At 38.8% G+C, this 24,941-nt stretch overlaps 1 protein-coding gene across 4 annotated transcripts in view; it reads left to right on the top strand.

Annotated features, from left to right (window-relative positions):
* LCLAT1 (lysocardiolipin acyltransferase 1) overlaps nt 1-24,941 on the top strand; it is a 142,900-nt gene that overhangs the window by 41,499 nt on the left and 76,460 nt on the right. For 3 of the 4 annotated variants that reach the window (XM_004582710.3, XM_058668122.1, XM_058668120.1), the window contains 2 exons: nt 14,637-14,805; nt 22,822-23,020. In XM_004582710.3, coding sequence (XP_004582767.1) covers nt 14,641-14,805; nt 22,822-23,020 — 364 coding nt within the window. In that variant the 5' untranslated portion in view covers nt 14,637-14,640. The remainder of the gene's footprint in view (nt 1-14,636; nt 14,806-22,821; nt 23,021-24,941) is intronic. The other variant, XM_058668123.1, reaches the window with a different exon arrangement.

The following is a 24,941-nucleotide window of genomic DNA, read 5'->3' as shown; positions in this document are numbered from 1 at the left end:
AAGGAAATCTTGTGTAATAACAGGAAATGTTGAAATGTTGTGTACTTGCCATTTTACACAGAAAAAAACCTGGGTGACATTTCATTAAAAAAAAAAATCTCCCTGTTAATAATTCATGATATCTGAAATGAGGTGAAAGAAACAAAAAGCCCACAGAGATCCTGAAAAATTGGAAAACCTGTTCAGAACTAACAGTCTCTGTCCAGTGTGTGCCGAAGAATAACTTCAGGTGTCTTTGCTTTCTGTCTTAGCTTGCTTGAGCTCTCTCCTTCCTCCAGGTGCAGGCCTAGCTTGTACTTGAGCCCTTCTCAGTGCCACAACCTTCTCTGATGCTTTTCTAGTGGAAAATGCACCTGCTGGTCATAGGACAGAACCTAGCTTTGTCCCAACTGTCTGTGTCCCTTAGTCTTCCTCATTCTCTCATTCTCCATTTTGGAACCAAACAGTATCTAAAGCTCTAGTTCTATTTGTAATGTTGTACAACTGTCATGCTTAATGATTTTTCATGAGTTTGATATTTAGTATATGCTTGTTTTCTTGTCTTCCTCCTTGTATCTTTTTCTCCCTGTCCTCCCGGTGTCTGTAAGTTCACTCTTTTCTTCCTAACCTTGCTGCCCACCCTGGGCAGGTACAGACTTGTTTTTCTCTGCAGTGTCTTCCTTCTGCTCTGACTGCTGCTTTGTCTTCTCCCCTTTTTGTTACTGCGGCAGTAACAAATGGACATGTTATCTGAAACAGCAGAGAATGGTTCAGTTTCTTTTGCCAGCCCTCCCCAGTCACAGCCTGTTCCTTCCCAGCCCCATAGAGGTGCCGTATATGTCATTGTCCGGCATCCTTCTCGATAACTTGCTGTTTGTGGATGGAAACTTCATGGCAGCAGAGTTTTGGAGGGAGTATTGTCCCCGCTTGCCAAAATGAGATTTTTCTTTTTTTTTTTTTTTTTTTTTTTGAGATTTTTCTTTTAACAGTATATCTTGGAGTGCTGTTCATTTTAGAAAATGTAGTTTGACCTCATTCTGCCCAGCTGCTTCAAAGTGCTTCATGGTGGTAGATACGCCACATTTTATTTAGCTCTTCTGTCAGTGGAGGTTTATGTTGGTTCTTATTCTGTTGCCAACAGTGCTACAATGAAACATCTTTGTACATGTAGTTGAGTGTTTCTCTTTAGAGGGTGCCAGGCAGGAATCTGTGGGAGTAGTCATGTTCAGCTTTGCAGTAGCCACTCTGCAGCTGGCATTTCAGAGTTACCAGACCTCTTTGCTTTATCCTTCCTCCAGCTGTGAAGGCACCACACCTACAGTGACTGTTAGAATATCAAAGGCCAAACAGACATTCTGCTAGTAGGCTGGGGGGTCTTGGTGGTGATACTTTGTTGTTTCAGTGTGCATTTTTCTTGAAAATAAATTGACTTGAACGTTTCTTTTTTGACCATTTATGGTCCCTCCTCCCCTGTAAGTCCCTTGTATCCAGTTGGATTCTTTATATACATAACATTTTTATAAATATTATTGAAATGTACATACAGAGAAGTACATAACATTGATTGCAAGTGCACAGTTCTTGGACTTTCGTAGCCAGCAGTAGTGCAACCAAGACACGGGCATTCTCTCAGAAGCCCCCTGGTGTACCTTCTGGTTACTACACCTACACCACGCTTCCCGTAAATCTTCATTCCTACTTCCAACATTACAGAGCAATTGTAGATAAGGTTTTAGAGAACTGTGGACATTTATAATATTGAGATGTCTATCGATAATTTCTTCTCTCAATGATTTCATTTGACCTAATCATATCTGTCTTGTGAATCTTGTAGTGGACTCTCCCCAGAGGAATCAGTAGGGCTATGCTACTAAAATTCATTTCTTATTGAAAGTCCTTTTCCTTGCCTCATTTTGAGTAGATGTTACTGTGATTTGGCCCCATTCTGATCCTCAAGTTTTGGTTATGTGTCTTTTTAAATCAGAATTCATGAACAATGGTTTTATTTATTTGAGATCCTTTCTAAAATGTCTGTTTATTTTGTATCTTATTTCTTAATCTGGGGAAGTGTTCTCCTGCTGCTTCAAAAAATAGTGGAATGATACCGTTTGTCCATTCTTGCTATTTTCTGTATGTTTTCTCCAAACCTGTAAAGGTGCCAGGATAAACTACATTTTTCTTTCCGCTTCCTTTGCTAGGTTTGTGAATGTGTGATTAATATGGAAATGTCATGTTTTTTTGTTTTATCCGTTGTCTCTTCTGGTTGGTTGCTTGCTAAAGGAACATGTTTTATGTGTTCATAATATTTTTAATATAAGTTGCTTAATGAAACTTTCTGATGGTTTTCTGATCCCTTTTGTAGAGGCTTGAAGTTTTAAAATGAATAAAATCAGCAAATATGAATAAGATCACCATGATGATTTTCTGTTTAATTGACTTTAAATTAATGGTCTGCCTATTAAAAGAACTTAAAACTATTTCTAATAAAAAGTACTATGTGATGATGCCATTGAGAATAAAAATAAGAGTGTAAGAGGAGAAAGCAGTAATAAGAACCATAATCTTTGTGTCTAGAATTGAATGTTAAATTTAGCTGCGAGCCTTCCGTCCTCAGAGATTCCAAAGGAAAACAAATGCATTTCTTGCTGGGGAAATAAAGCAGCATGCCATTTCATTGGGCAGGATGGGATGTTTATGCCACTAGGTTCTGAAAAATATGTCTAGAGGCCCCTGAAGGATCTGCTGAAAGATAGCTGTGACCTCCCTGACAGCAGTTCTAGAGAAAACACAGGCTTGTCATCAGAGGGGCTGTGTAAATGGGCACAGATCCGTGGATTGGAAAGGAATGAACCAGCTCATAAATAATTTACTTATGTTTGTCAAAAAGCTTAAATCAGTGTGATTTTTTCTGGATGTGACATTTCCAAGAAGAGTAGTGCATACCAGAGTATCTATCTTCAACTGTTTAAACAGTGAACATTGTTAAATTCCTTCATATTGTAGAGAGAGATCTCACTCAGGTTCTAGCTGTCTGCCGAAACATTTCATTTTCATTGCTAACTGGTCATTTTCTATTAATGACTATTCTGTCTGCACATTTATCTGCAGTGATTGATGTTAGTGTTTATAATTTCATTTTATATGTCATTTAAAGCAAGTTCAACGTACTGCTTTTTATTTTGAAGTAGTGGAAAAATTATGATTGCTGTGTTACATTTTTCTCGAATACATTTGTATTTAATTAGAGATTGTAAAAAGGATAATCCTGTTCCAGATTAGTGTTCATGAAGTTTTGTTACTAAATCGTTTTTATGTATAAAATAATACATATGTATTTTTAAATAGAGATATAAAAATCCTTTAAAAAGCAAAAACTTTGTGCCTTCCGTTTTCCACCATGGGTGATGACCCCCAAACATTTTTGTTGTTGCTAATGCCCCTTACAATTACAATAGGTGTTTGGTATGTGCACAGATTGGCTATTGATATTCTGAAAATTATTGGTGGTGAAAATATGTTTGACTACAATACTTAATAGAACACTACTTGAGAAGTGCCTTGTGTGTTCCTCATAGCTGGTAAACTTATATGTTGATCATTTTATTGCTTTTCTTTAAAATGTTGCCACCTGAAAGAGTACGTAGTTTTGTAAATTTTCTTTTGAAAATTCAGAAGTAAGCTTTAGATCAAAGTCCTGGAGCCACAAGCCTCTGGATGGTAGTCTGCTCTGTTTCCAGAGTGAATCATATCCTCCTCTGTAGAAGATAGTGGGCGAGTTCATACATGAATAAGCCATGCTCACCATCAGGAAATCTGTTAGTTGTCCAAACTCCCCAGGTCCTCCCACCTCTCATGGGTGGGTCAGAGCCAAGCGCATATGACAGATGCAATGAGTTGACCTGAAAGGCTGGTGAGAAAAGGAAAAACAGAATTGAAATTAACATGTGATCTAGAAGCCAAGTGAAGATTGGAATTTGTGTGCCAAGTTTACTTGGATGTTCTATTTTTGGCTCAACAAGGTTTGGTGACACAACTTAAGTCATCCTCGCTTAATCTAGTTGGAATGCTTTCTCTGCTTCATGTGTGCCCATCATCCTGAAAGTTCGCCTCATAATCATCTTTGTGATTCCCCTGGATTCTTTGTTTCCTGTATCACTCTTGTTTGAGTGGAGTCCAGGCTAGCTTTGACACCTGGCAGATATGATGGTGTTTTTATGCTGTCTTAATGACTGATAGAGTGACTGGTTGGAAATGATGTCCTTCAGAGTTTTGTAAGCATTCTTGTGCTTCTGGTTTTGCAACAAAGATGGCCAAAGCCAGTCCTTTGTAGAAACTGTATAGACTCTTCAATGTTTTGAAAGTTAATGATGAATATTGGTAGGTTTCAGTTTTTATCCACTGCCCTGGCTTTCAGTAGTTTTCTGCAGTTCTGAAGAATCATGGACTATTGGTTGCTGATTTCCTTACCTTCAGCTTCCCTCTGCTCTGTGGACCTTGTTGGGGTATTGTTAATTAATAGGACCTCCTCTTTTGGCCTTTGGCCTCTGGAAACTCTACTTTACATCTGTTTATCTTGGGCCTGTCTTATGGAGTGATGTTAACTCTGCTTTCACCTTGTTGAGTTTTTAGTTTTTGCTAAAGATTTTTGTTGTTTTAAACTTCCCCAGTAGTTCTTTCATTTGCTGAGTATTTCTATTTTTCATCTTATTTTCCCACAAAAGCAATTTTTTTCTTGTTTCCTGGATATAGTATTTTTTATCTTTATGAAAATGTTAAAGATGGTTTTCTTTGAAGTTTTTTTCCCTCTTGAATTGTTTGTTTCCTTCAAGTATGCTCCCCCCCCCCCTTATTTTAGTTTGTAGTGTCATATTAGGAGTTTTCTCAGATTTCCCATGATTTACTCATAGTAAAAAAGATACGTAATTTAAGAAGCCACTAGGAACCTTTCATGTAGGTGAGGCTTATGAGCTTTGGGTTTCCCTATGGGGTTATTTAGGTGGACTCTTTATTAGGGAATCCCCCAGTGTTTCTATTTCTATCTTTTCTCATGACCTGGTCAGGTTCCCCAGAGAAGTGTATTCCAGTTTTCTGTCTACAGCTGTCCTCACTCAGTACAGTAGCCACTAGCCATATATAACTAAAATTTAAATAACATAAATTAGAAATTGAGTTCATCAGCTGCGTTAGCCACATTTCAAGTGCTCAGTGGGTGTATGGACAGCACAGCTAATGAACAGTTGGATTTTTGCAGATGATTTCATGAGCCAGCATTGACCTAGTACTGCAGAGTATGTTGACGGCCTCTGAAAGCCAGATGGGGAGACAGTTTGAGGTTTCCACATTTATGATTTACTATGTAAGTGGTTACTTTAGTAGCCAACTTTCTGTTGTTGTAACAAAATGTCTCAGACTGGGTACTTGGAAAAAAGGTTGATACACCCTTCAGTATTGTCGATTGAAAATCCGAACAGCTTAGCACCAGCTCTAGAGAAGTCCTCCTGGCCTATATTGGCAGGTGGCAACATGGTGGGGGTGGGGATGTGGAAGAAGAGCCACCTGGCAGTGCAGGAAGCCAGAGGATAAGGAAAAAAGAAGCCCACTCTTCTGTATCAACTCATTCTTTTTTTTTTTTTTTCTCTTAAAGATGTATCTGTTTTCTTTGGAAAGATTTACAGAGAGAAGGAGAGACAGATCTTCCATCTGCTGTTTCACTCCCCAGATGGCCACAGTGGAAAGAGCTGAGATGATCTGAAGCTTCTTCCAGGTCTCCTGTGTGGATTTCAGGGCCCCAAGGCATCCTCTGCTGCTTTCCAGGCCGTAAGCAGAGAACTGCATGAAAAGTGGAGCAGCTGGGGCATGAACTCGTGCCCATATGGAATGCTGCTGCTTAAAGAGAGAGGATTAGCCTGTTGAGCCATGGTGCTGGCCCTGAATCAACTAATTCTTGCAGGAGCTATGTTTATCCCTTCTGTGGATAGTGCTCACAGTGAAGTATAAGCCTCTCCCCCAGGGCTCAGAACCTGCTGTGAGGCCTAAGCTTCCATCAAGTGACCCCTTGAGGGAACGCAGACCATAGCAGTCAGTATATCCCACTGTTCTTACAGCAGTAACTATGCCCTCATTTGTGCCTTCCTCAATCAAGAGACATTGTTTTGTCATCTCTGGAAAAAAGACTTTCAGGTTTATGCTGAGATAACAGTGAGACAGTTTCAAAGAAATGTGGGGGAAACAGGGATCTGGACTTCACTTGTTCTTCTGTTTTCCCCTAATCCTCACTTGATACCCTTCATTCCCCACTTGCACCCGATGGTACCAGATGTTGCCTGTTCATAGCACTTTTGAGGATTCTACAGGTTGCTTTTCATGTTTCCCTCTGCTTGGCTTGGGTTTTGCCTTCTCTGGTCTGCCAAGAGGGTTAACACTTGGCCTCCTGCTTTCCAGCTTTTAAATATAGTCTTTTTATTTTTTAGTTATTCCTGCATTAGTTGCTTTGTAGGTATAGGATTATAAGGAAATCCTTCCACTGTACTTTTAGTAGCATTTTTGGAAAGAGCAAAATTAGGTTATTTAATTTTACTGAACTTTTATAAATCTTTTTTTTCTGTTCTTAGTTTTGGAAGGATTTGTTATTTTTGAAATTTTTTGATAAAAATTAATACATGCAAGAACAAAAATATGAGTATACGTAATTTAGCCCAAATGTACCACTTTATAATATGCATGTAACTAAGAATGGTAGTGATGTTGCAGATAAGGTTTTGTAACCTCCTTGTGTTCCAGATGTTTCTGTTACCTTCTAGGTCTGCTCTCTGTTGTCTGTCACAGGAGACTGGCCTGTGAACAATGCTGTTCTCTGACTTCTATTTGGGTTTGGTCAAGGAGAAGCATTTGAAAGCAGAAAAAGCATGGAAGGAGATTGAGGAGACACTGTTTATCTGCACGGAGTCTCGTTGTAGTCTTATTTGGGATTACTGTATCTGTTGAAATCAGAACTTTTTTATACACCCAGAAGTCCAAGTATTCACACATGCTCACAGATGTACACTTTTAACAGCTGACTTTGGGAGCAAAACGAGATCATGCTATGTATGCTTCACAATTGGTTTTTTTTATTTAATGAATAACTTAGCACAAATATCCTTTCATGTCAGCTATACCTTTATCCTTTGAGTGGCTGCTTAGTATTTCATCATATGAAATGTCCTCTCCATCTATCATTAGTAGGCATTCTCTCATTGCTCCTACTGGAATTGAATACTTAAGTTGATGACCTTATATTTTTACCTTTGTGCACTTCTATGAGTATATTTACATGACAGAGTTCTTGAAATAGAATTATTAATTAACTATGCTCATTTTCTGTTTATTCAAATACTGCTTTATCATGTATCTAAAATGCATTAATTTATAGTAGAGAACAGACTCAAAGTATTCATTTACAGTTGAAAACAGAGAAGCAGCTAATGTTAAATATTATGAGTATTTTTATTTTCCTTCTAAAATAGGAGGAATTTGTATCTCATTTTAATTATTTTGCTGATCATTAATAATTATATTTCACAATAATGATGTCAGGGTTTTTTATTGAAAATTTACCAACTATATTTAAAAAACTTACCAAATTTTTAAAAAACTTTTATTTAATGTGATTTATTTAATTTGAAAGGAGCTAGCTATCTTCTATCCAGTGGTTCACATCCTCAAATGGCCACAATGGCCAGTGCTGGCCTGGTCAAAAACCAAGGGCCAGGAGCTGCTTCTGAGTTTCCCATGTGGGTGCAAGGGCCCGAGGACCTTGGCCATTCTTCACTGCCTTCCCAGGTGCCTCAGCATGTAGTAAGTGGAGCATCCAGGACTCCAAACAGATGCCTGTATGGGGTGCGAGCACTATAGACAGAGACTTAACCCATGTGCCATGGTGTTGGCACTGGAAACTTGCCAAATTGAAATTTTGGATGCAGATTAATATTTAACATATAGTTATAAATATATGAATAAATAATTTAAAGATGTACTCAGGTTCAAATGTATAGACATAAATATATATACATACATATAAATCAACCCACATTAATTTTAATTTTCTTGCTTTTTAAAAAAAAAGTCGGGTATTTTCTTAGTTTCCTAGTTGGTAGAGTGGAATATAAGAAGTGTAACTTTAGTGTAATGTCATTGGTTAGTTTTTGGGTACTTTATTGACTCATAGTCTTCTGAATAAATGAATTCTTAATCATTTAAACAATATGTCTAGTTTATTGTATGCCTTTTATTATCCATTTTTTTGCTCTTTGGTTTTTCTAATCGTTCGCTTCCCTCAATTCTGAATTCTTTCTACAGCATTTTCTGGGAACATTCTTGATTCTGCATTATTTATCTCACCTCTTTGTATGCGTGGTGTCAGAGACCTGCTTAAGAGGCCAAATTGTTCATGTCTTCAGCTGTGGATGCCACTGGTGTAATCAATACTTGCTTTTGATGGTTTCGTTTAGATTATATGAATGTTTAAAACAATGCCTATTTTAGGACTCACTTGACATTATAGAGTACTAATCTGCTATAGCCTATTTCTTTTTCCAAGCAGTGAAACTGGTAGAATGAAAACCCTTATTGATTAGAATACTGAACACATGTCCCAGGTAGTTACTATCTAAGTGGGTTTGTCATTGCTTTTACAGTGTTCACGAATGAACTTTGGATTTCAACAAAAATCGCTGATGGCATTCACATCACGAACTTGTGGGTTGTTCATGAATAGCAGTAGATGTTAAGAATGAAAATACCAGGACCCTTTGGTAGTGCCTGGCAAATATTAGGTGCTTGAAAGGCCGGATCATTCAGAGTCTGTGCAAATAGAGGCCTCGGGGAGAATTTCTCAGCTGCTTCACTCTCTGCGGCTGAGGTGTATGGGTTGAGACCTAGGCTTGTGATCATCTGCCAGTTGAGTGGTGGAACTGCTGTTGAGTGCCGTGTAGCCTCTTGGCTTACAAACTACTCTGATACCAGCACCTCTCAGTTCCAGGATTTTTGCCAACAAGTCCCATGTGTTTTCTGACTTAAAGATCAAAGAGGACTTTCAGGAAAAAAAGAAATTCCTTATACTGATTGAATTCTTATTATATATTTCATACCACTTTCAACATTTTTATCAAAGCATGAGCCTGGGGAATTTTTCCCATGTATTTACTTACTGAAGGTGATGTTCTTGGCCAGCTTGGTCTTTGTTTGAATGCTTAGTTCCTAGGGCCTAAGCCTTGTTATTTTCTTTTGGCTCGTCTGTGTGTGTGTTCCCCATACTCCATTGAATTTGAGTTCCCTTCACCTATTTTATGGTACTTTCTGAGATATTCTGCCCACTCCCCCTCAACCACTCGTGCTTCCAAGTCTAATGCTTTCATTAGCCCCTCTTAGCAGAGTTTGTCTTCTGTCCTCTGCCCCACACCTGTCAGATACCTCATTTTACCTCCATTCTGTTGTATTTTACAGTGAGTTGCATTTTTTAAAAATTTGTTTTGCATACTTTCCCCAGTAGTCTATAAAAACAGCACTAATTATTAACATTTGGTTTATTAGGTGAATAAAGAACTGAAGATTCTGTGAAGTGCAATGTATTTTCTACTTGAGCAAGGGACTATAGGTATCCCTGGTAGATTCCATTCGTGTTTGTCAGGAAGTTTTCTTCCACGTGTTCATTCTCCAGGAACAACATATGCAACTGAATAAGAAGTCTAGGTGGGCCATGTTCATATGCTGCACTTTACTTTTGGCTTGATTTTGTAGTCATGTGATCTATGGGCCAGCATCAGAAACAGACCTAATGTTATGAACTAAAGAGTTAGTAGGGAGTTGGTAGACTCCGTGAATATTCTGTTGTTTGGGGAAATGTTGTAAGGTTATATTTGAAGTAGGCATGATTTTTCTTTTTTTTTTTAAAGATTTATTTTTATTGGAAAGGCAGATATATAGAGAGGAGGAGAGACAGAGAGGAAGATCTTCAGTCCAGTGGTTCACTCCCCAAGTGGCCGCAACGGATGATGCTGTGCCAGTCCAAAGCCAGGATCCAGGAACTTCTTTCCGGATCTCCCACACGGGTGCAGGGTCCCAATGCTCTGGGTCATGCTCAACTGCTTTCCCAGGCCACAGGCAGGGAGCTGGAAGGAAAGTGGAGCTGCCGGGATTAGAACCGGCGCTCATGTGGGATCCCGGTGCACTCAAGGCGAGGACTTTAGCCGCTAGGCCATCACGCTGGGCCCAGTAGGCATGATTTTTCAAGGTTATCCATGGCTCACTCTTGCTCCTCTATATTTGGAAGTAAAATGGGTATGCAGCTTTTAAAACTATGCTTCTTTTCCAAATGGCTTCTTTTTGAATGAGAAATGTCAGTATTATTCAAAAATACCCAAAATGATAATTGTATTACTATTCAAAGATGTTGCATATATATGTTTTTTAACTTTAAAAGTTTGACTAGTTTACCAATTATTTAACCATTGTTTTCTTCCTGCAGAAGTTAGACACCCCCGTTTCTTGTCCTTCCCCCATGTTGGTATGTAGTACAATCTGTTAGGTACTAAGGATAATTAAGATAAGAGTATTAGGAGGCTGGCATTTTGCTGTAGCGGTTAAAGCTACTGCTTGACATACCAGCATCTCCTATGGTTGCCGGTTTGTTTCTGGGATGCTCCATTTCTGATCCAGTTTCCTGCTGATGGCCTAAGAAAGCAGAAGATGACCCAGGTGTTTGGGTCCCACCCCTGTGGGAGACTAGGAGGAAGCTCCTGGCATCAACCTGGCCCAGTGCTGGCTCTTGTGCTTCTTTGGCAAGTGAACTAGCAAGATGAGTCTCTTGCTCTCCTTCTTTCTCTTTTGTCCTCCCCCTCCCTTACTCCTCTTCTCTCTAATTCTGCCTTTCAGATAAATAGCCTTTAGAAAAGAAAATAAAGTGTCATATTGTGTGAGTTTCTGATGATTGCATTATTTTGTAATCAACACTGCAATCAGGAAAGAAGGATTTCCTCAACTCCTTACACTTCCCTGTGCTTTCTTTGATAGACTGTCTCCCCATTCTTGATCTTTGCCAGCCACTATTCTGTTTTCTGCCCCTGTGCCTTATCCATATCCAGAATGTCATATACCAGAATCAGCAGTAAAAACAAACAAACAAACAAACAAACAAAAAAAACCTGTCTTTTGAGGCTGGCTTCTTTCTCTCGGCACAGTGAGTTTTAGGAAGCTTCCAGACCTGTCTAGAGCCGCCGCTTTGTCATGCATTCCCAGCACAAGTGTAATGTGACTAAGAAGTCACATTCTGCATCCTTGTCAGCACTTGTTTTTGTCAATAATCTGCCCCTATTAGTGAATAGTGTTCCACTGTATGATGAATGTTTATTCGTTCACTCCCTGACCAAAATTTGCATTGTTTGTGGCAGTTAGAGGGAATACTATCTTGAAAACTTATGTGTGGGCTTTTGTGTGAACATGTCTCTGTCCAGGGTAGGATATATTCTAAGCGTAGACTCAACATTTTCTTTGGTTAAATTTGACAGGCAGCATGCACATAGGTTACTTTTTTCTGGTTCACTCCCCAAATGCTCACAACGGCTAGAGGCTAGGAGCTAGGAGCCAGTACTGCCATCCAGGCCTCCCTTGTAGGGAATTCGCTTGCTTGAGCTGTCACCTGCTGCCACCCAGGGTCTGCATGAGCAGGAAGCAGGAGTTAGGAACCAGAGCCAGGAATTGAACCCAGGTACTTGGCTGTGGATTGTGGGCATTGTAGCTGCTAGAATGCTCCAAGGTTTAATATTTCAAGAGACTGCCAGAGTATTCCTATAGTCTGTGTATTTCAGATAGTTGCTATACTGTCTTGCATTTCCTACCACTAATGTTCTGTAAATTCTGGTCACTTAGTATGCTTTCCAGCAGTTGGTGTTGTCAGCTGTTTTTTTCCTCCACCTAACTTGCCATCAAACCCTTGATACGTGATTCACAGAGGTGAAGAATAGGATGAGATTCAAAGCAGAGTCACTGAGACGCTTATAAAGAACAGTTTGACAGACCCTTATGTGTTTGAGAGCTTCGCAGTATCTGCTGCATTTGTTGTTGAGTTCCCAGACAGCTGGCACAGAGCATGGCACACATTAGAGATGTCTTTTTATATTGAATTGTTCAAATAGGTGATTGGAACTTTAACAAAGATATACGAATAGGATAGAAAATAATTTTAGCTTAAATTTTATCTCAATAATTCTGGTGTGTTCCTGTGACACAACCCTTTGTATCTATCTAAATTTATGTTTTAAAGGTTAAGTAGTGGATAGAAAACATTTTAAAATTTTTAAGAATTTATTTATTTGAAAGGCAGAATGTTGGGGACAGAGACCTTTAGAGATTTTATTTCTATGGTTCACTCCCCAAATGCCTGTAGTAGCCAAGACTAAGCCAGACCAAAGACAGGAGCTTGGAATTCGATCTGGATTTCCTACGTAGGTGACAGAGACCCAATTCCATGAGCCATCTATACTGCTTCCCAGTGTGCACACTAACAGGGAGCTGGCATAGGAATCTGAGCCCGAACTCAAACCCTGGTTCTCTGAGGGGTCTGGAGATCCCACGTAGTGACTCAGTTGTGTTATATTAACTCTGTGCTGGTAGAAGAAATTTAATGTTACAGCTGATTACGTAGAATGCTGCTGGGCCTAAATTCCATCACCATTAAATGACAAAATTTTATTAGATGATCATTAAGCCCTTTTAACCTTTGTTTGTATTTTTAATCACATTAAATAAAAATTGAGAAAGTAGCATGCCATAACCATTGGTGGGGGTGAGCCACCTAATAATGAGTACAGTGTAAAGCAGAGCTTCACAGGGAGTTTAGGGCTGAGTGCCTAAACCTAGAGCTAGCTAATGCCTACAGACAGGAAGAGTAAATGGAAAACAGAAAGAAGTAGTTGCAGCATTTTCAAATACACTATTAGCATTGCAGGATTGGGAGTTGGGACAGGTATAAAGGGAAGTAGGAGTTGAAAAGTCTTAATTTAGAAGCCTGTATTTTTCTTTTATCCTGTTAAGAAAAGCTTTAAGTTAAAAACTGCGGAGACGCTGTCAGCATTGTCTGTTATTGCAAAGGAGAGGGCTTGAGCCACAGGAAAGGCCAAGTGAGGGAGTGTGGGGCCGCCATGGGTGTGAACTCCTGGCATGATTGGTCCATTGCTTTTCAGTGTCCTTTACCTCTATGTTTAGTTCCTCACCTACTTCTCACAAATTCTGATCTAGAGGTTAGCAAAAAAAACAGTTCTTAGCAAATATCTATCCTGTTTTTGTTTTTAGACTTTATAGACACACTGTCAAATAAAGGAGAATGTTTAAAAATATACCAGTACACAAATTTGATTCTGTAAGGGTAAGGAATTCAACCTGTTTTATTGTTTGTCTGACATTTTTAAAAAGTACCATGACATTTGAAATTTTGTTTCCTGTTGTGAGTTTCTTAAAACATTTCAGAGGTCTTGATCCTGGTGTACCTACTTTATTGTTTGAGAGAGGGAGAGTGAGCTCCACGATTGCTGGCTCATTTCTCAGATGGCTGCAGTAATTGGAACTGAGCTGTGCTGGGGCTGGGTTAGGATCATAGCCAAGAGCTGGGCACCCAATCCAGGTCTCTAACCTGGGTGACAAGTCACCAGTCATTTGAGCCATCACTGCTGTGTCATGTGATCTGCATTATCAGAAGACTGGAGTGAAGACACAGAGCGTGACCTCAAACCCAGAAACTCTAGCATTGGGCGTCTGCCTCGGAACTCTATGCCCTTTGTATCTTATGTTTGTTCTGAGGCCGTTATTGTTTTCATAGTTTACAGGAATTTTCCCATCCTGAAGCAAAATATGTTTTTGCTCTAATAAAGTTTAGGTTATAGAATCAAAGGTTTAATGACTCATTTTCAATTGTATAACCATTTATTTTAGAATATCAGCACTGTCTCCTGCTATGAGGACTCTCATTGTAATTCTGTGGCCGATAGCTCAGGAAGCCAGTGAGGGTTCTGACTTCTCCTAAACCCTTCAGCTGACAAAGTGCCCAGAGATGTTATGTTTGTATTCAAATGTAAAGAATTAACAGTTTTTATTGTTATGTTTTAGATTAGTGCACTGTAGTGTAGTGTGTTACTTTTAAATGTACTCTTAAAAACTGTTACATTGTCCTTTGTCCATTGTATTTACTGGGTAGGCAGAATCTGGAATATTTTAAGAATTAGTGTTAGATAACATCCTGGGAAAGAAAATACATGGTTTTGTGTTACTAACAACCTAACTCAAAAAAGACTTCTCAAAATAGACTTTTTTTTCCCCCTCTTCCTGGAGGTCAGGTATCTGCTCTGTCGAGGCTGTCCATTCCTAATGCATTGTGTTAGGCCTGCTGCAGTGTGTGTGTGTGTGTGAGAGAGAGAGAGAGAGAGAGAAAGAGAGAGAGAGAGAGAGAGAGAGAGAGAGAGAGAGAGAGAGAGAGAGAGAGTGGGAGAGGCCTGTCACCTGTAGATTCCAGTTCTTAAAACCTTTAGCAGAACCTTTGCTGTAGCTCCTCAATTATGCATCATTCTGAAATTGAATTTGAAATGTTAAATGTATAATAATAAAATACCTTTTTTAAAAATATCTTTCAGAATCATGGTGTCATGGAAAGGGATATACTTCATACTCACTCTATTTTGGGGAAGCTTTTTTGGAAGCATTTTCATGCTGGGTCCCTTTTTACCTTTGATGTTTGTAAACCCGTCTTGGTATCGCTGGATCAACAACCGTCTTGTGGCAACTTGGCTCACGTTACCTGTGGTAAGTTATACTTTAGAGAAGGAGACAGTCTGCCTGTGTCCAAATGTCCCCTCTGCCCAACCTGCTCATTTTATTTTGTTAGTGTCAGATTTGAGTGTGGAAGAATAGAAACCTTCTTGTTATTTAAGAGAAACACGGTAAAGGGAGAAATTTAAAAACGAGGGGCTTTGGAAATAAAAAAAATTATGACTTGAAGTAAAGGCTCACTTAGGATCATATTCAAGTTTAAAAGTTTCTCCTCGGTGCTTCAAGAATTTTGTGTTTCACCTTCCATCACTGAAGTTTTATAGTGATAGACTGAGGAAATTTTACATCATTAATGTTATTTTGAATTTCCTTCCCTTTTCTTTTTAAGATTTATGCATGTGAAAGAGTTACCGCAGAGAGAGGAAGAAGCACACACGCATACACCCCCTCAGAGAATGAGAATCTTCTTTCTGCTGGTTAACTCCCCCACCTGGCTTGGGAGCTTCATCTTTGTCTCCCAGTGAATGGCCAGGGCCCATGTATTTTGGGCCATCTTCTGCTGGTTTTCCCAGGTGTGTTAGATGGGAGCTGAATCTGAAGTGGAGCATCTGGGACAAGAAGTCACACCCATTTGAGATACTGGAGGCTCAGGCAGTGGCCCAACCTACTGATACAAGACTGGCTCCTGCTTTCCTCTCTTCTCCTTTCATCTCTCTCTCTCTCTCTCTACCTTCCTTCCTTCATTCCTTTCTTTCTTAAACAGAATAATGACAAAAGCAGGTTAATTGTAAACTTTTTAAACTTGTGATATGATGTTATTGATTCAGTTCTTCCCAGTGTTAAAAAAGTTTATAAGTGGGGCCTATCACAGTGGCCTAGTGGCTAAAATGCTCGCCTTCAATGTGCCAGGATTCCATATGGGTGCCAGTTCTAATCCTGGCAACTCCACTTCCCATCCAGCTCCCTTTCCTGTGGCCTGGGAAAGCAGTCGAGGATGACCCAAAGTCTTAGGACCTGCGCCCATGTGGGAGACCTGAAGGAAGTTCCTGGCTCCCATCTTCGGATTGGTGAGGCCCCGGCCATTGTGATCACTTGGGGAGTGAATCATCGGACTGAAGATCTTCCTCTCTGTCTCTCCTCCTCTCTGTATATCTGACTTTGTAATAAAAATAAATAAATCTTTAAAAAAAATTTATAACTGGTTTTCTATCTGTTAGACTAGGTTGACATTATCTGTAAGGTCTGAGTTCAAAGGCCTGTTCAGTAGAATGTTGTTATCGTTAAGGCCATGCACATTGAGTGCACGTCACTCTGACCCAGGGCTGGTGACTTCTTGTGGGGTTGTAGTCACCTCTCCAGAAGCCAGGAGCTTTCTCTGTGTCTCCCTCAGGGACGCAGGGCCCGAGCTCTTTAGTTGTCCTCCACTGTTTTCCCTGGCACTTTGGCAGGGTGCTGGATCAGGAGCGAGCAGCTGGGACTCGAAACAGCATCCACATTACAGACAGAGACTCAACACCTACACAACAGCACGTGTCTCAGGGTTACTTTTTTATCCAGTCTGACAATTTGATTGGTTATGCTAATACCTTTACTGTAATTGTTTTATTATTTCTATGTGTACCTTCTGTTTTTTATGTTTCTGCTTCTCTTTTTTTGTGTTTATTGATGACTTTTAGTAATTTTTGGGACTAGTTAGCTGTATTATGTATATATTTGTGCATGCATACATATATAATTTATATTCACTTAATGGGTCCTTGCAGAAGCATAGCCCATTTATAGTTAATATTTACCTCATCCTTTGTGCAGTTATCATTTGCTTACATAACAAATTAATGTAGTAATAATACTTTTTTTGCCTTAGTTTTTTTAAAGAAATTAAGGTAAAATATATTCTCTTATACATATGTTTATCTACCTATTTTTCCATTTCTGGTGCTCTTCCTAAACAGTGGAGTTTTTATTTCCCTTCAGCTTGTAGAACTTCCTTTCGTTTTTCTTGGTGTAGAGTCTCTTGTAGATGAATCCTGTTGTTACTAAGTGAAATTCTATTTTACCTCTACTTACATTGCTTCCCTTTATATAACATGTAATTTTTTTTCTCCAGCTGCTTTTATGATTTTCCTATACTATTCTTTTCAGCACTTTGATTTCTGATAAGCCTACAAATAATTTAAAATTTATTTCCTTTGTTTAATGGGATTCTCAACTCTGTAGTTTGGGTGATTTGTGGTTTCCAAATTGGTAAATTTGGTGCCATTATTCATTTTGATACCAATTTTTTCTTAATTATTTTTCTCTCCTTTTTGTAACTGCTTTTATATATTTTACATATATTTTTACTCATGTCACAAAGTTTGTGTTCCTTTTTTTATAGTGGATGACCTTTTTTCTTTAACCTGTTTTGGAGTTCAGTGACACTTTCTTCTGTCATCTTAAATAATTTTGTTGACCCATTGAATATTTAAAATAATGTACTTTTATGATCTGGAATTTATATTGCATTCTTTGGTTCCATCACTTTTTGGAGATCACTTATCTGTTTATTCACATATCTGTATTTTCCTTTGAATCAGTAGTTATGTCTATGTTACCTTTTAAGGTGAATTTTTTTTCTTAACAGCAAGATTTTCTATAACTTTTGTGGATTATTTAAAGTAGTCAGCAGGATTCCTGGACATCAGGTGCTGTTAAGTGTCTACCATGTGGCAAACATTTTGCTCAGGTGAAATGACGAGCAGGACAGGTAGCATCTCTGCCCCTGTGAACACAGTAGTCCCCAACCTGAAATGTTTCTCTGATTACAAACTTGCAAGACTTCGTTACTTCTTTGCTGGCTTTCGCTTGATGGAAAAACTTGCTTTATTAGAGAACAAAAGTTGAGATACAGATTGTGAATGTTTAGAGGGTTTTTTTTAAATTTTTTTTTTTTACTTTTTAGAGTTAGTTTAAAATTGGCTTTAAGGATATGAAGTCCAGGGTTTTGCAGCCTTCAAACATAATATAAAATAATATAAAATGCTAATTTTATAGCCTTACTTTGCTATTTTTGTTTTCTTTCTTGCAAGATATTTCTCCATGTGATATTTGTATTGGGTGAAAGAGGTATAATACTCATTTCACATAAGATTCTCTGATGACTAATCTTATCTGACACTTTAAGGATTTATTTGTTTTTATTAGAAAGTCAGATATACAGAGAGGAAGAAAGAGATCTTCTGTCCACTGATTCACTCCCCAAGCAGTCTCAACAGCCAGAGTTGAGCACATCAGAAGCCAGGATCTTCTTCTGTGTCTCCCATGTGGGTGCTGGGTCCCAAGGCTTTGGGTCATCCTGTACTGCTTTCCCAGGCCACAAGTAGGGAGCTGGATGAAAGTGGAGCTGCTAGAACATGAACCAGTGCTCATATGGGCTCTCAGTGCATGTAGGCAATTAGCCAATTAAACAACCATGCCAGACCCAGAAAGAAACTTCTAAAAAGTCATTTATGTACCGTCTCTGTTCAGTGACCCCAATTATTAGAAAGTCGAAGGCATTTTGTATTGGAAATATTTAGGTCTTTTCATGTCATTTATGTAACGTGGTGGTTGTTTGGTTATCTGCAAAAATGAGATTAGTGTTAAGGTTCTCAGAGTCATTCAGATTCAGCACTGTATCTGATTGTAAAGCAAACATTTAGAGATGAATTTTTTTCTTTTGCTAACAATCATATGTTGATACCACACTTGATTTCTAAATGTCATCGATTTTCCACAATGTATGATCTTTCCTTTACAAATCACATCTAATTTCCCTTACAAGTCACGGCTTGGCTGAACCTTTTGCCAAAGTCATGAGTTTTGAGAAGCTTCTTGCAATTCGCACATTAGTAGAAATCATTACAATTGTAATGTATTATGGAGTTCAGTCAATCTGATTTAGTTGAAGAATGAGTGCTTATTACATAGATGTTAGACCCAAGAATTTGGTTTCACTTGTTGGGCTTGAAACTTTGTAGTGGTTTGAATTTGACTACGGTACTTCTCTAAGCTTCTGATGTTTCATCTCTGTGAAAAGGAGTAAAATACTACATACATACCTCAGGAAATCATTGTAATGACTAAATGAGATCCTGAATACATAGCCTATTCAACAAAATGCCTAGCATTTGGGAATACACAGTGAATATTTGCAGTATTAGTTTTTTTTTTAAAGATTTATTCATTTTATTAAAGCCAGATATACAGAGAGGAGGAGAGACAGAGAGGAAGATCTTCCGTCCGATGATTCACTCCCCAAGTGAGCTGCAACGGGCTGATGCGCGCTGATCCGAAGCCGGGAACCTGGAACCTCTTCCAGGTCTCCCACGTGGGTGCAGTGTCCCAATGCATTGGGCCGTCCTCAACTGCTTTCCCAGGCCACAAGCAGGGAGCTGGATGGGAAGTGGAGCTGCTGGGATTAGAACTGGCACCCATATATGAGATCCCGGGGCTTTCAAGGCGAGGACTTTAGCTGCTAGGCCATGCCGCTGGGCCCCAGTATTAGTTTTAAGGGATAGATTTAACCCACTGTTTTGAAAATGATTCAAAATTTAGAGACTTGAATAAGGTAGAACTGTGTTCACTCCTGGGTCCAGATTGACAAGGTAGTTCTACAATCTGAGGCTGTGCAGACTTAGATCTTTTCCATCCAGTGACTCGCCCAGCCTGCCCTCAGCCTGGGTTATGTACTCTCCCATTTGGTCAGACTTAGGTCATGCCATATTTTGCTTCTGCGGGAAGTGGGGAGGGGAAGAATCCAACAAGGTGCTTTCTCCTAGACCCTGCCTCCCATATCTAGTCCGTAGCAAGTTGTATATAATCATTTTGCTGATTTCATTTATAAGAGGAGATAAAAGCTGTAATAGAACCTGGGAAACAACTTTTTTCAAGCAGTCATGTAGTTGATCCAAACATTTTTTACTGGACAAGGTATCAGAAAAATTCCACGATAATTGTCTGATCACCTCTATTGATGTTTTTATTACTAGTGTTAATATTGCAGCATAGTTACCCCATACATCAGTTTAAACAACTTCAACTACATGCACGAAGATGAGTGAGGAAAGAGTTGACAGAGAAGCAAAGGAATTTTCCCTGCTTCATGTGAGATGAAATCAGAAATGTGAGTTGTCTTCTGGTGAGTGTTCTAAAGAGAGATCTCTGCTGGTGTTTAAAGAGAGATCTGTTTTTTAACAGCACACAAACTTATCACTTTGATGATTGTTTGCAGAAATAGCTTAAATCCTCACCAGCATCCCACATGGGCACCCGTCTGTATCCCTGCTGCTCCACTCCCCTTCCAGCTTCCTGCTTGTGGCCTAGGAAAGCATTAGAGGATAGCCCAAAGCCTTGGGACCCTGCACCCGCATGGGAGACCTGGAAGAAACTCCTGGCTTCTGATCGGCTTTGGATTGGCTCCGCTGCAACCATTGCTGCCACTTCAGGAGAAAACCAGCAGACAGATGATCTTTACATCTCTCCTTCTCTCTGTAAATCTGCTTTTCCAATAAAAATAAATCTTGAAGAAAAGAAAGAATATTTGACAGATTAGCTAAAAGTCTTGAGAACTGTTATTCTTCAGTTTAAGAAGTAAAGCATTGCAAAATGTTACATAGTTTTACTAGTTTCTTACTGAAACTTTTTTTTTTTTTTGTGCTAGAAGTAGAGAATAGTGTCTGTAGTTTTTTAATCTGGAGTTCTTTATTGTTGCTACAACTTTCTTTCTGTGTGGTGTATTTGTTATTCTACCTTTTCTGGAGCTGTAAACAATGTTGACTAGATACATCTTGTGTGGTGTTAAAGATTATTGTGAGCTAGAGATCTGGGCTGCCCAGAATGTTCTGTGTGACTTTCAGGCATACTCTGGTGGAGTGCTATATGTCGAGGAAGAGGATACTGCTGGACTAACAGTCTTGGAGTTTTTATTTTGACGTTTTCATAATAAAAAGCAAAAGATTGTGATTAAAAAGAGGACACTAGAAAAAGTACTTCATAAAGGGTTAGAATTAACGATTAGAGTTTTTACTCTCTTTAGCTCTTCTCTACTTGTAGTAAAACACAGTTAATAAGGAATCTATTTTCCCCACCAATTATGTGAAAGGAATTCTTTATTTCATTTCTTAGTAAAACCTGAAAACAGTGTATCATAATAGGAAAGTAGAATAGAGGAAATACAAATTAGCAATATAAAGTGATTTCACATGGGTCTTCAGGGCCAAGGCTTACAATTTGATAATATATTTTAGTAGTTGGTGGCTTTTTATATTTATAAGTAGAAAAGGGATATTTTTGCTTTGAGCCTGAAACTGGAGCACTGTGCAATGTTAATCTCTACTATAAAGTCTTCCATATAGATTCTTTTTTTTTTCAAAGATTTATTCATTTTATTAAAGCCAGATATACAGAGAGGAGGAGAGACAGAGAGGAAGATCTTCTGTCCGATGTTTCACTCCCCAAGTGAGCCGCAACGGGCCGGTGCGCGCCAATCCGATGCCGGGAACCTGGAACCTCTTCCAGGTCTCCCACGTGGGTGCAGTGTCCCAATGCATTGGGCCGTCCTCAACTGCTTTCCCAGGCCACAAGCAGGGAGCTGGATGGGAAGTGGAGCTGCCGGGATTAGAACCGGCGCCCATATGGGATCCCGGGGCTTTCAAGGCGAGGACTTTAGCCACTAGGCCACGCCGCCGGGCCCATTCCATATAGATGCTTGACTTCCCAGCCTTTTGGAGTTGGGATTATAATTATTTGAGCAGTTAAAAGAATGGAAAAATTTGATGAGAAGTACAGGTGTCTTATCTGGCAAGGTACCTGTTTGTACAGTTTCAAGAGGGGTACACACATTGATTGACGTCTTGGAAATTATCTGTTGTGGAAGTGCTGGGTGCACATGCCAAACTTAGTTAACATCTAGGAAATAACTTACTGGGAGCCTGTGGGATCTTTATTGATACTTTAGCCCAAATGGTCTTGTTTTCTTCTGCTAGAGTGTTAATACTGTAACTCTGTAGCAGTTTGAGCATATAATATTTCTAACTTCTGATTTTTCTAGTACTTTAAAAATTGAAATTTAACCTGTTTTTTTCCTTGATCTTATGTATTATGTTTCTGAAAACTTGTTCTGTATATTGATTTTGTTCCTAAACTACTTATTGTGAAACATAACAGAATGAAAAGTTAATAAAGTACAAATGAGTATTTTAATGAGTAATTTGTAAGTACAGGTATCACACAGGTCAAGAAAACAGAACGTTGCCAGTGCTCAAGCCAGCTACCATCTTCCTAATCAAAATGGTTTCCTTTTGGTAGAAGTAGCCACTAATCTTATTTTTAAGATGGTTGGGCCCGGCGGTGTGGCCTAGTGGCTAAAGTCCTCGCCTTGAAAGCCCCGGGATCCCATATGGACGCCGGTTCTAATCCTGGCAGCTCCACTTCCCATCCAGCTCCCTGCTTGTGGCCTGGGAAAGCAGTTGAGGACGGCCCAAAGCTTTGGGACCCTGCACCCGCGTGGGAGACCCGGAAGAGGTTCCTGGTCCCGGCATCGGATCAGCGCGTACTGGCCCGTTGCGGCTCACTTGGGGAGTGAAACATCGGACAGAAGATCTTCCTCTCTGTCTCTCCTCCTCTCTGTATATCCGGCTTTCCAATAATAATAAAAAATCTTAAAAAAAAAAAAAGATGGTTATGTCTTTGTTGCTGTTTGTAATTTTATTGCTTATGTATTTGCATAATTTTTTTACCTTATTAATATATGTTGAAGATCTCAAGGACAGCTGATATTTAAAAACAGAAGAATCCAGAAACTTCCAAAAGCTTCATTGGATAGGAATGTTGAAATTAAAAATAGTGATTCGTAGTCTCATTGTTACAGATTTTTCCCCCTCTTATATATTATGGAAGCAAGAATCTTAAGACACACTATACTTTCATGTGTTGAAAGTCATAGAAATTATTTACAGGCCATGATGAATTTTATCTGGGGAAATCTTAACTTCAAGTTGTTATATATCCATATCTTTTTTTGTTTTTTAGGCATTATTGGAGACCATGTTTGGGGTAAGAGTGATTATAACAGGTGATGCATTTGTTCCTGGGGAAAGAAGCGTTATCATCATGAACCATCGTACAAGAATGGACTGGATGTTCCTATGGAATTGCCTGATGAGATACAGCTATCTCCGACTGGAGAAAATTTGCCTCAAAGCCAGTCTCAAAAGTGTTCCTGGATTTGGTAGGTTATTATGCATTATTTCAAACGTAGTTCAATTACCTGAAAGTATATAGTAAATATATAAAAGTGTATAAGAATTGCAGCGCTCCTTAAATAGTAAGAACAATTCCCATGTTTTCCTTACAATCTCAGTTTCTGTTTTTCCATTGAGAATCTGCCATAACAGGTGACTTTGTTGTAATTTCTTTTTGAAATATATCAACAGTGAAAGAGAAAATCTTTTTTTAAAGGAACTAGATATGATTTCTGATTACCATCACTTTGAAGGATATGAACTAAATCTCTAAATGTACTGTATGTTACACTTGTGATTTATATCAGAAACTAGTCTTTGCTGGTTGCTTGGGCTTCAAGTTACTTGAAATTGATTCTTCACATTCATTTAATAAATATTAAATGAGCACTTTGATTCTAAGCTTTATACTTGATGCTATTAATTTTTTTGCATTTCTCTAATCCATTTGTTTTTTCCATTTTTTTTTATCTTTTAAGTTATTTATTTATTTTGAAAATCAGAATTAAAAAGAGAGAGGTAGAGGGAGGCAAGGAAGGAGGAAGAAAGAGAAAGAGAGAGGTCTTCCATCTGATGGTCACTCCCCAGATGGTCGCCAAGGCTACCGCTGGGCAAAGCCAAAGCCAGGAACTTAGAACTTCATCTGAACGTCCCATGTGAGCAACAGGAGCCCACATACTTAGGCCTTCTGCTTTTTCCAAGGTATTAGCAGGGAGCTGGATTGGAAGTAGAAAGCTGGGACATGATCCGGCACCTATATTGAATGCTGGCATCACAGGAAGTGTTTTACTGGCTGTGCCACAGTGCTGCTCATTTTTTAGTCTTTCTATTGTGCTTGTCTAGTATTTTAAAGTTCCTTAAAATGCTTGGTTTAAATGGTTAAGAATATAACGTTGTATTCATTATGTGTTTTGAGAAGTAGGGATGTTTGAACATGGTATGTTAAAAATGATTACCCCCATTGATGTGAAGGTAGTGGTGAGGAATACCCTGTAACTACATTGAGACCAGTTACTCACATAAGGGTGTGTACTCCCTGGTGGACTTATCTGTGATATCTACTTCTGTGGTTGGCCTTTGAATTGGTTTGGGCCTCTACATCCATGTGGGAAAAACATTAAATCTTAATGTTACATCTATGATTATAATTCATTTAATTTTCACTGTGAGCCAAGGGTTGAGGCTTACTTTTACTTGAATAGATACCCAGTTTTTGAGCAGCATTTATTCAAAGGTTTCTCTGTCATCCAGTGAGCTACCCAGCTGTCAGTAGCCCATGAGTGTTGCTTCATTGTTGTGTGTGTGTGTGTGTTTGTTCTCATACCAAGCAGCTTCATATTGTTTTGACACTGTAACTTGCCATCGTTAGTTCTAAATTGTTTTTATTAAATCCTTTTCTTGCCCATTAAATTTGAAGATAAACTTGTTAACTTCTTCAGTAAAGCCCATAAGTTTGTAAGAAATTATATTGTAATAAATATATAAGTCAGGTTGCCATCATAACACTGAATCTTCAGATTCATGAACATGGATGTTTCTCTGTCCATCTTTTTTTTTCTATTGTCCATTTGCAGTAATTTTAGCTTTCTACAAAAGGATCATTCACACATTAGAACATGCTTAAATAGTTTTGAGATACGATTTTGGAGGTGTGTGAAAAATTTGTTCTTAATGCATTTTTAGCATATAGATATGCAATTGCTTTCTTAGATCTTGCAACCCTACTGAAATTCATGTATTGTCTGTATTTTGGGGTTTCCTTAGCCTTTTCCACATATATAATCACATTGCGTTTTATAGCTTTACTTTTAATTTCTCCATGTGCGTTTTCTTTTATGCCCCATTACACTGACTGTCCTTCAGTATGATGCTAACTACAAGTGTTGAACAGGTGGCTTTGTCTTGTTC

Source organism: Ochotona princeps, chromosome 8, assembly GCF_030435755.1.
Source record: "Ochotona princeps isolate mOchPri1 chromosome 8, mOchPri1.hap1, whole genome shotgun sequence".
NCBI lineage: Eukaryota > Metazoa > Chordata > Mammalia > Lagomorpha > Ochotonidae > Ochotona > Ochotona princeps.
The sequence above is the reverse complement of the archived record's forward strand: the minus strand, read 5'-3'. Positions and strand labels throughout refer to the sequence as shown.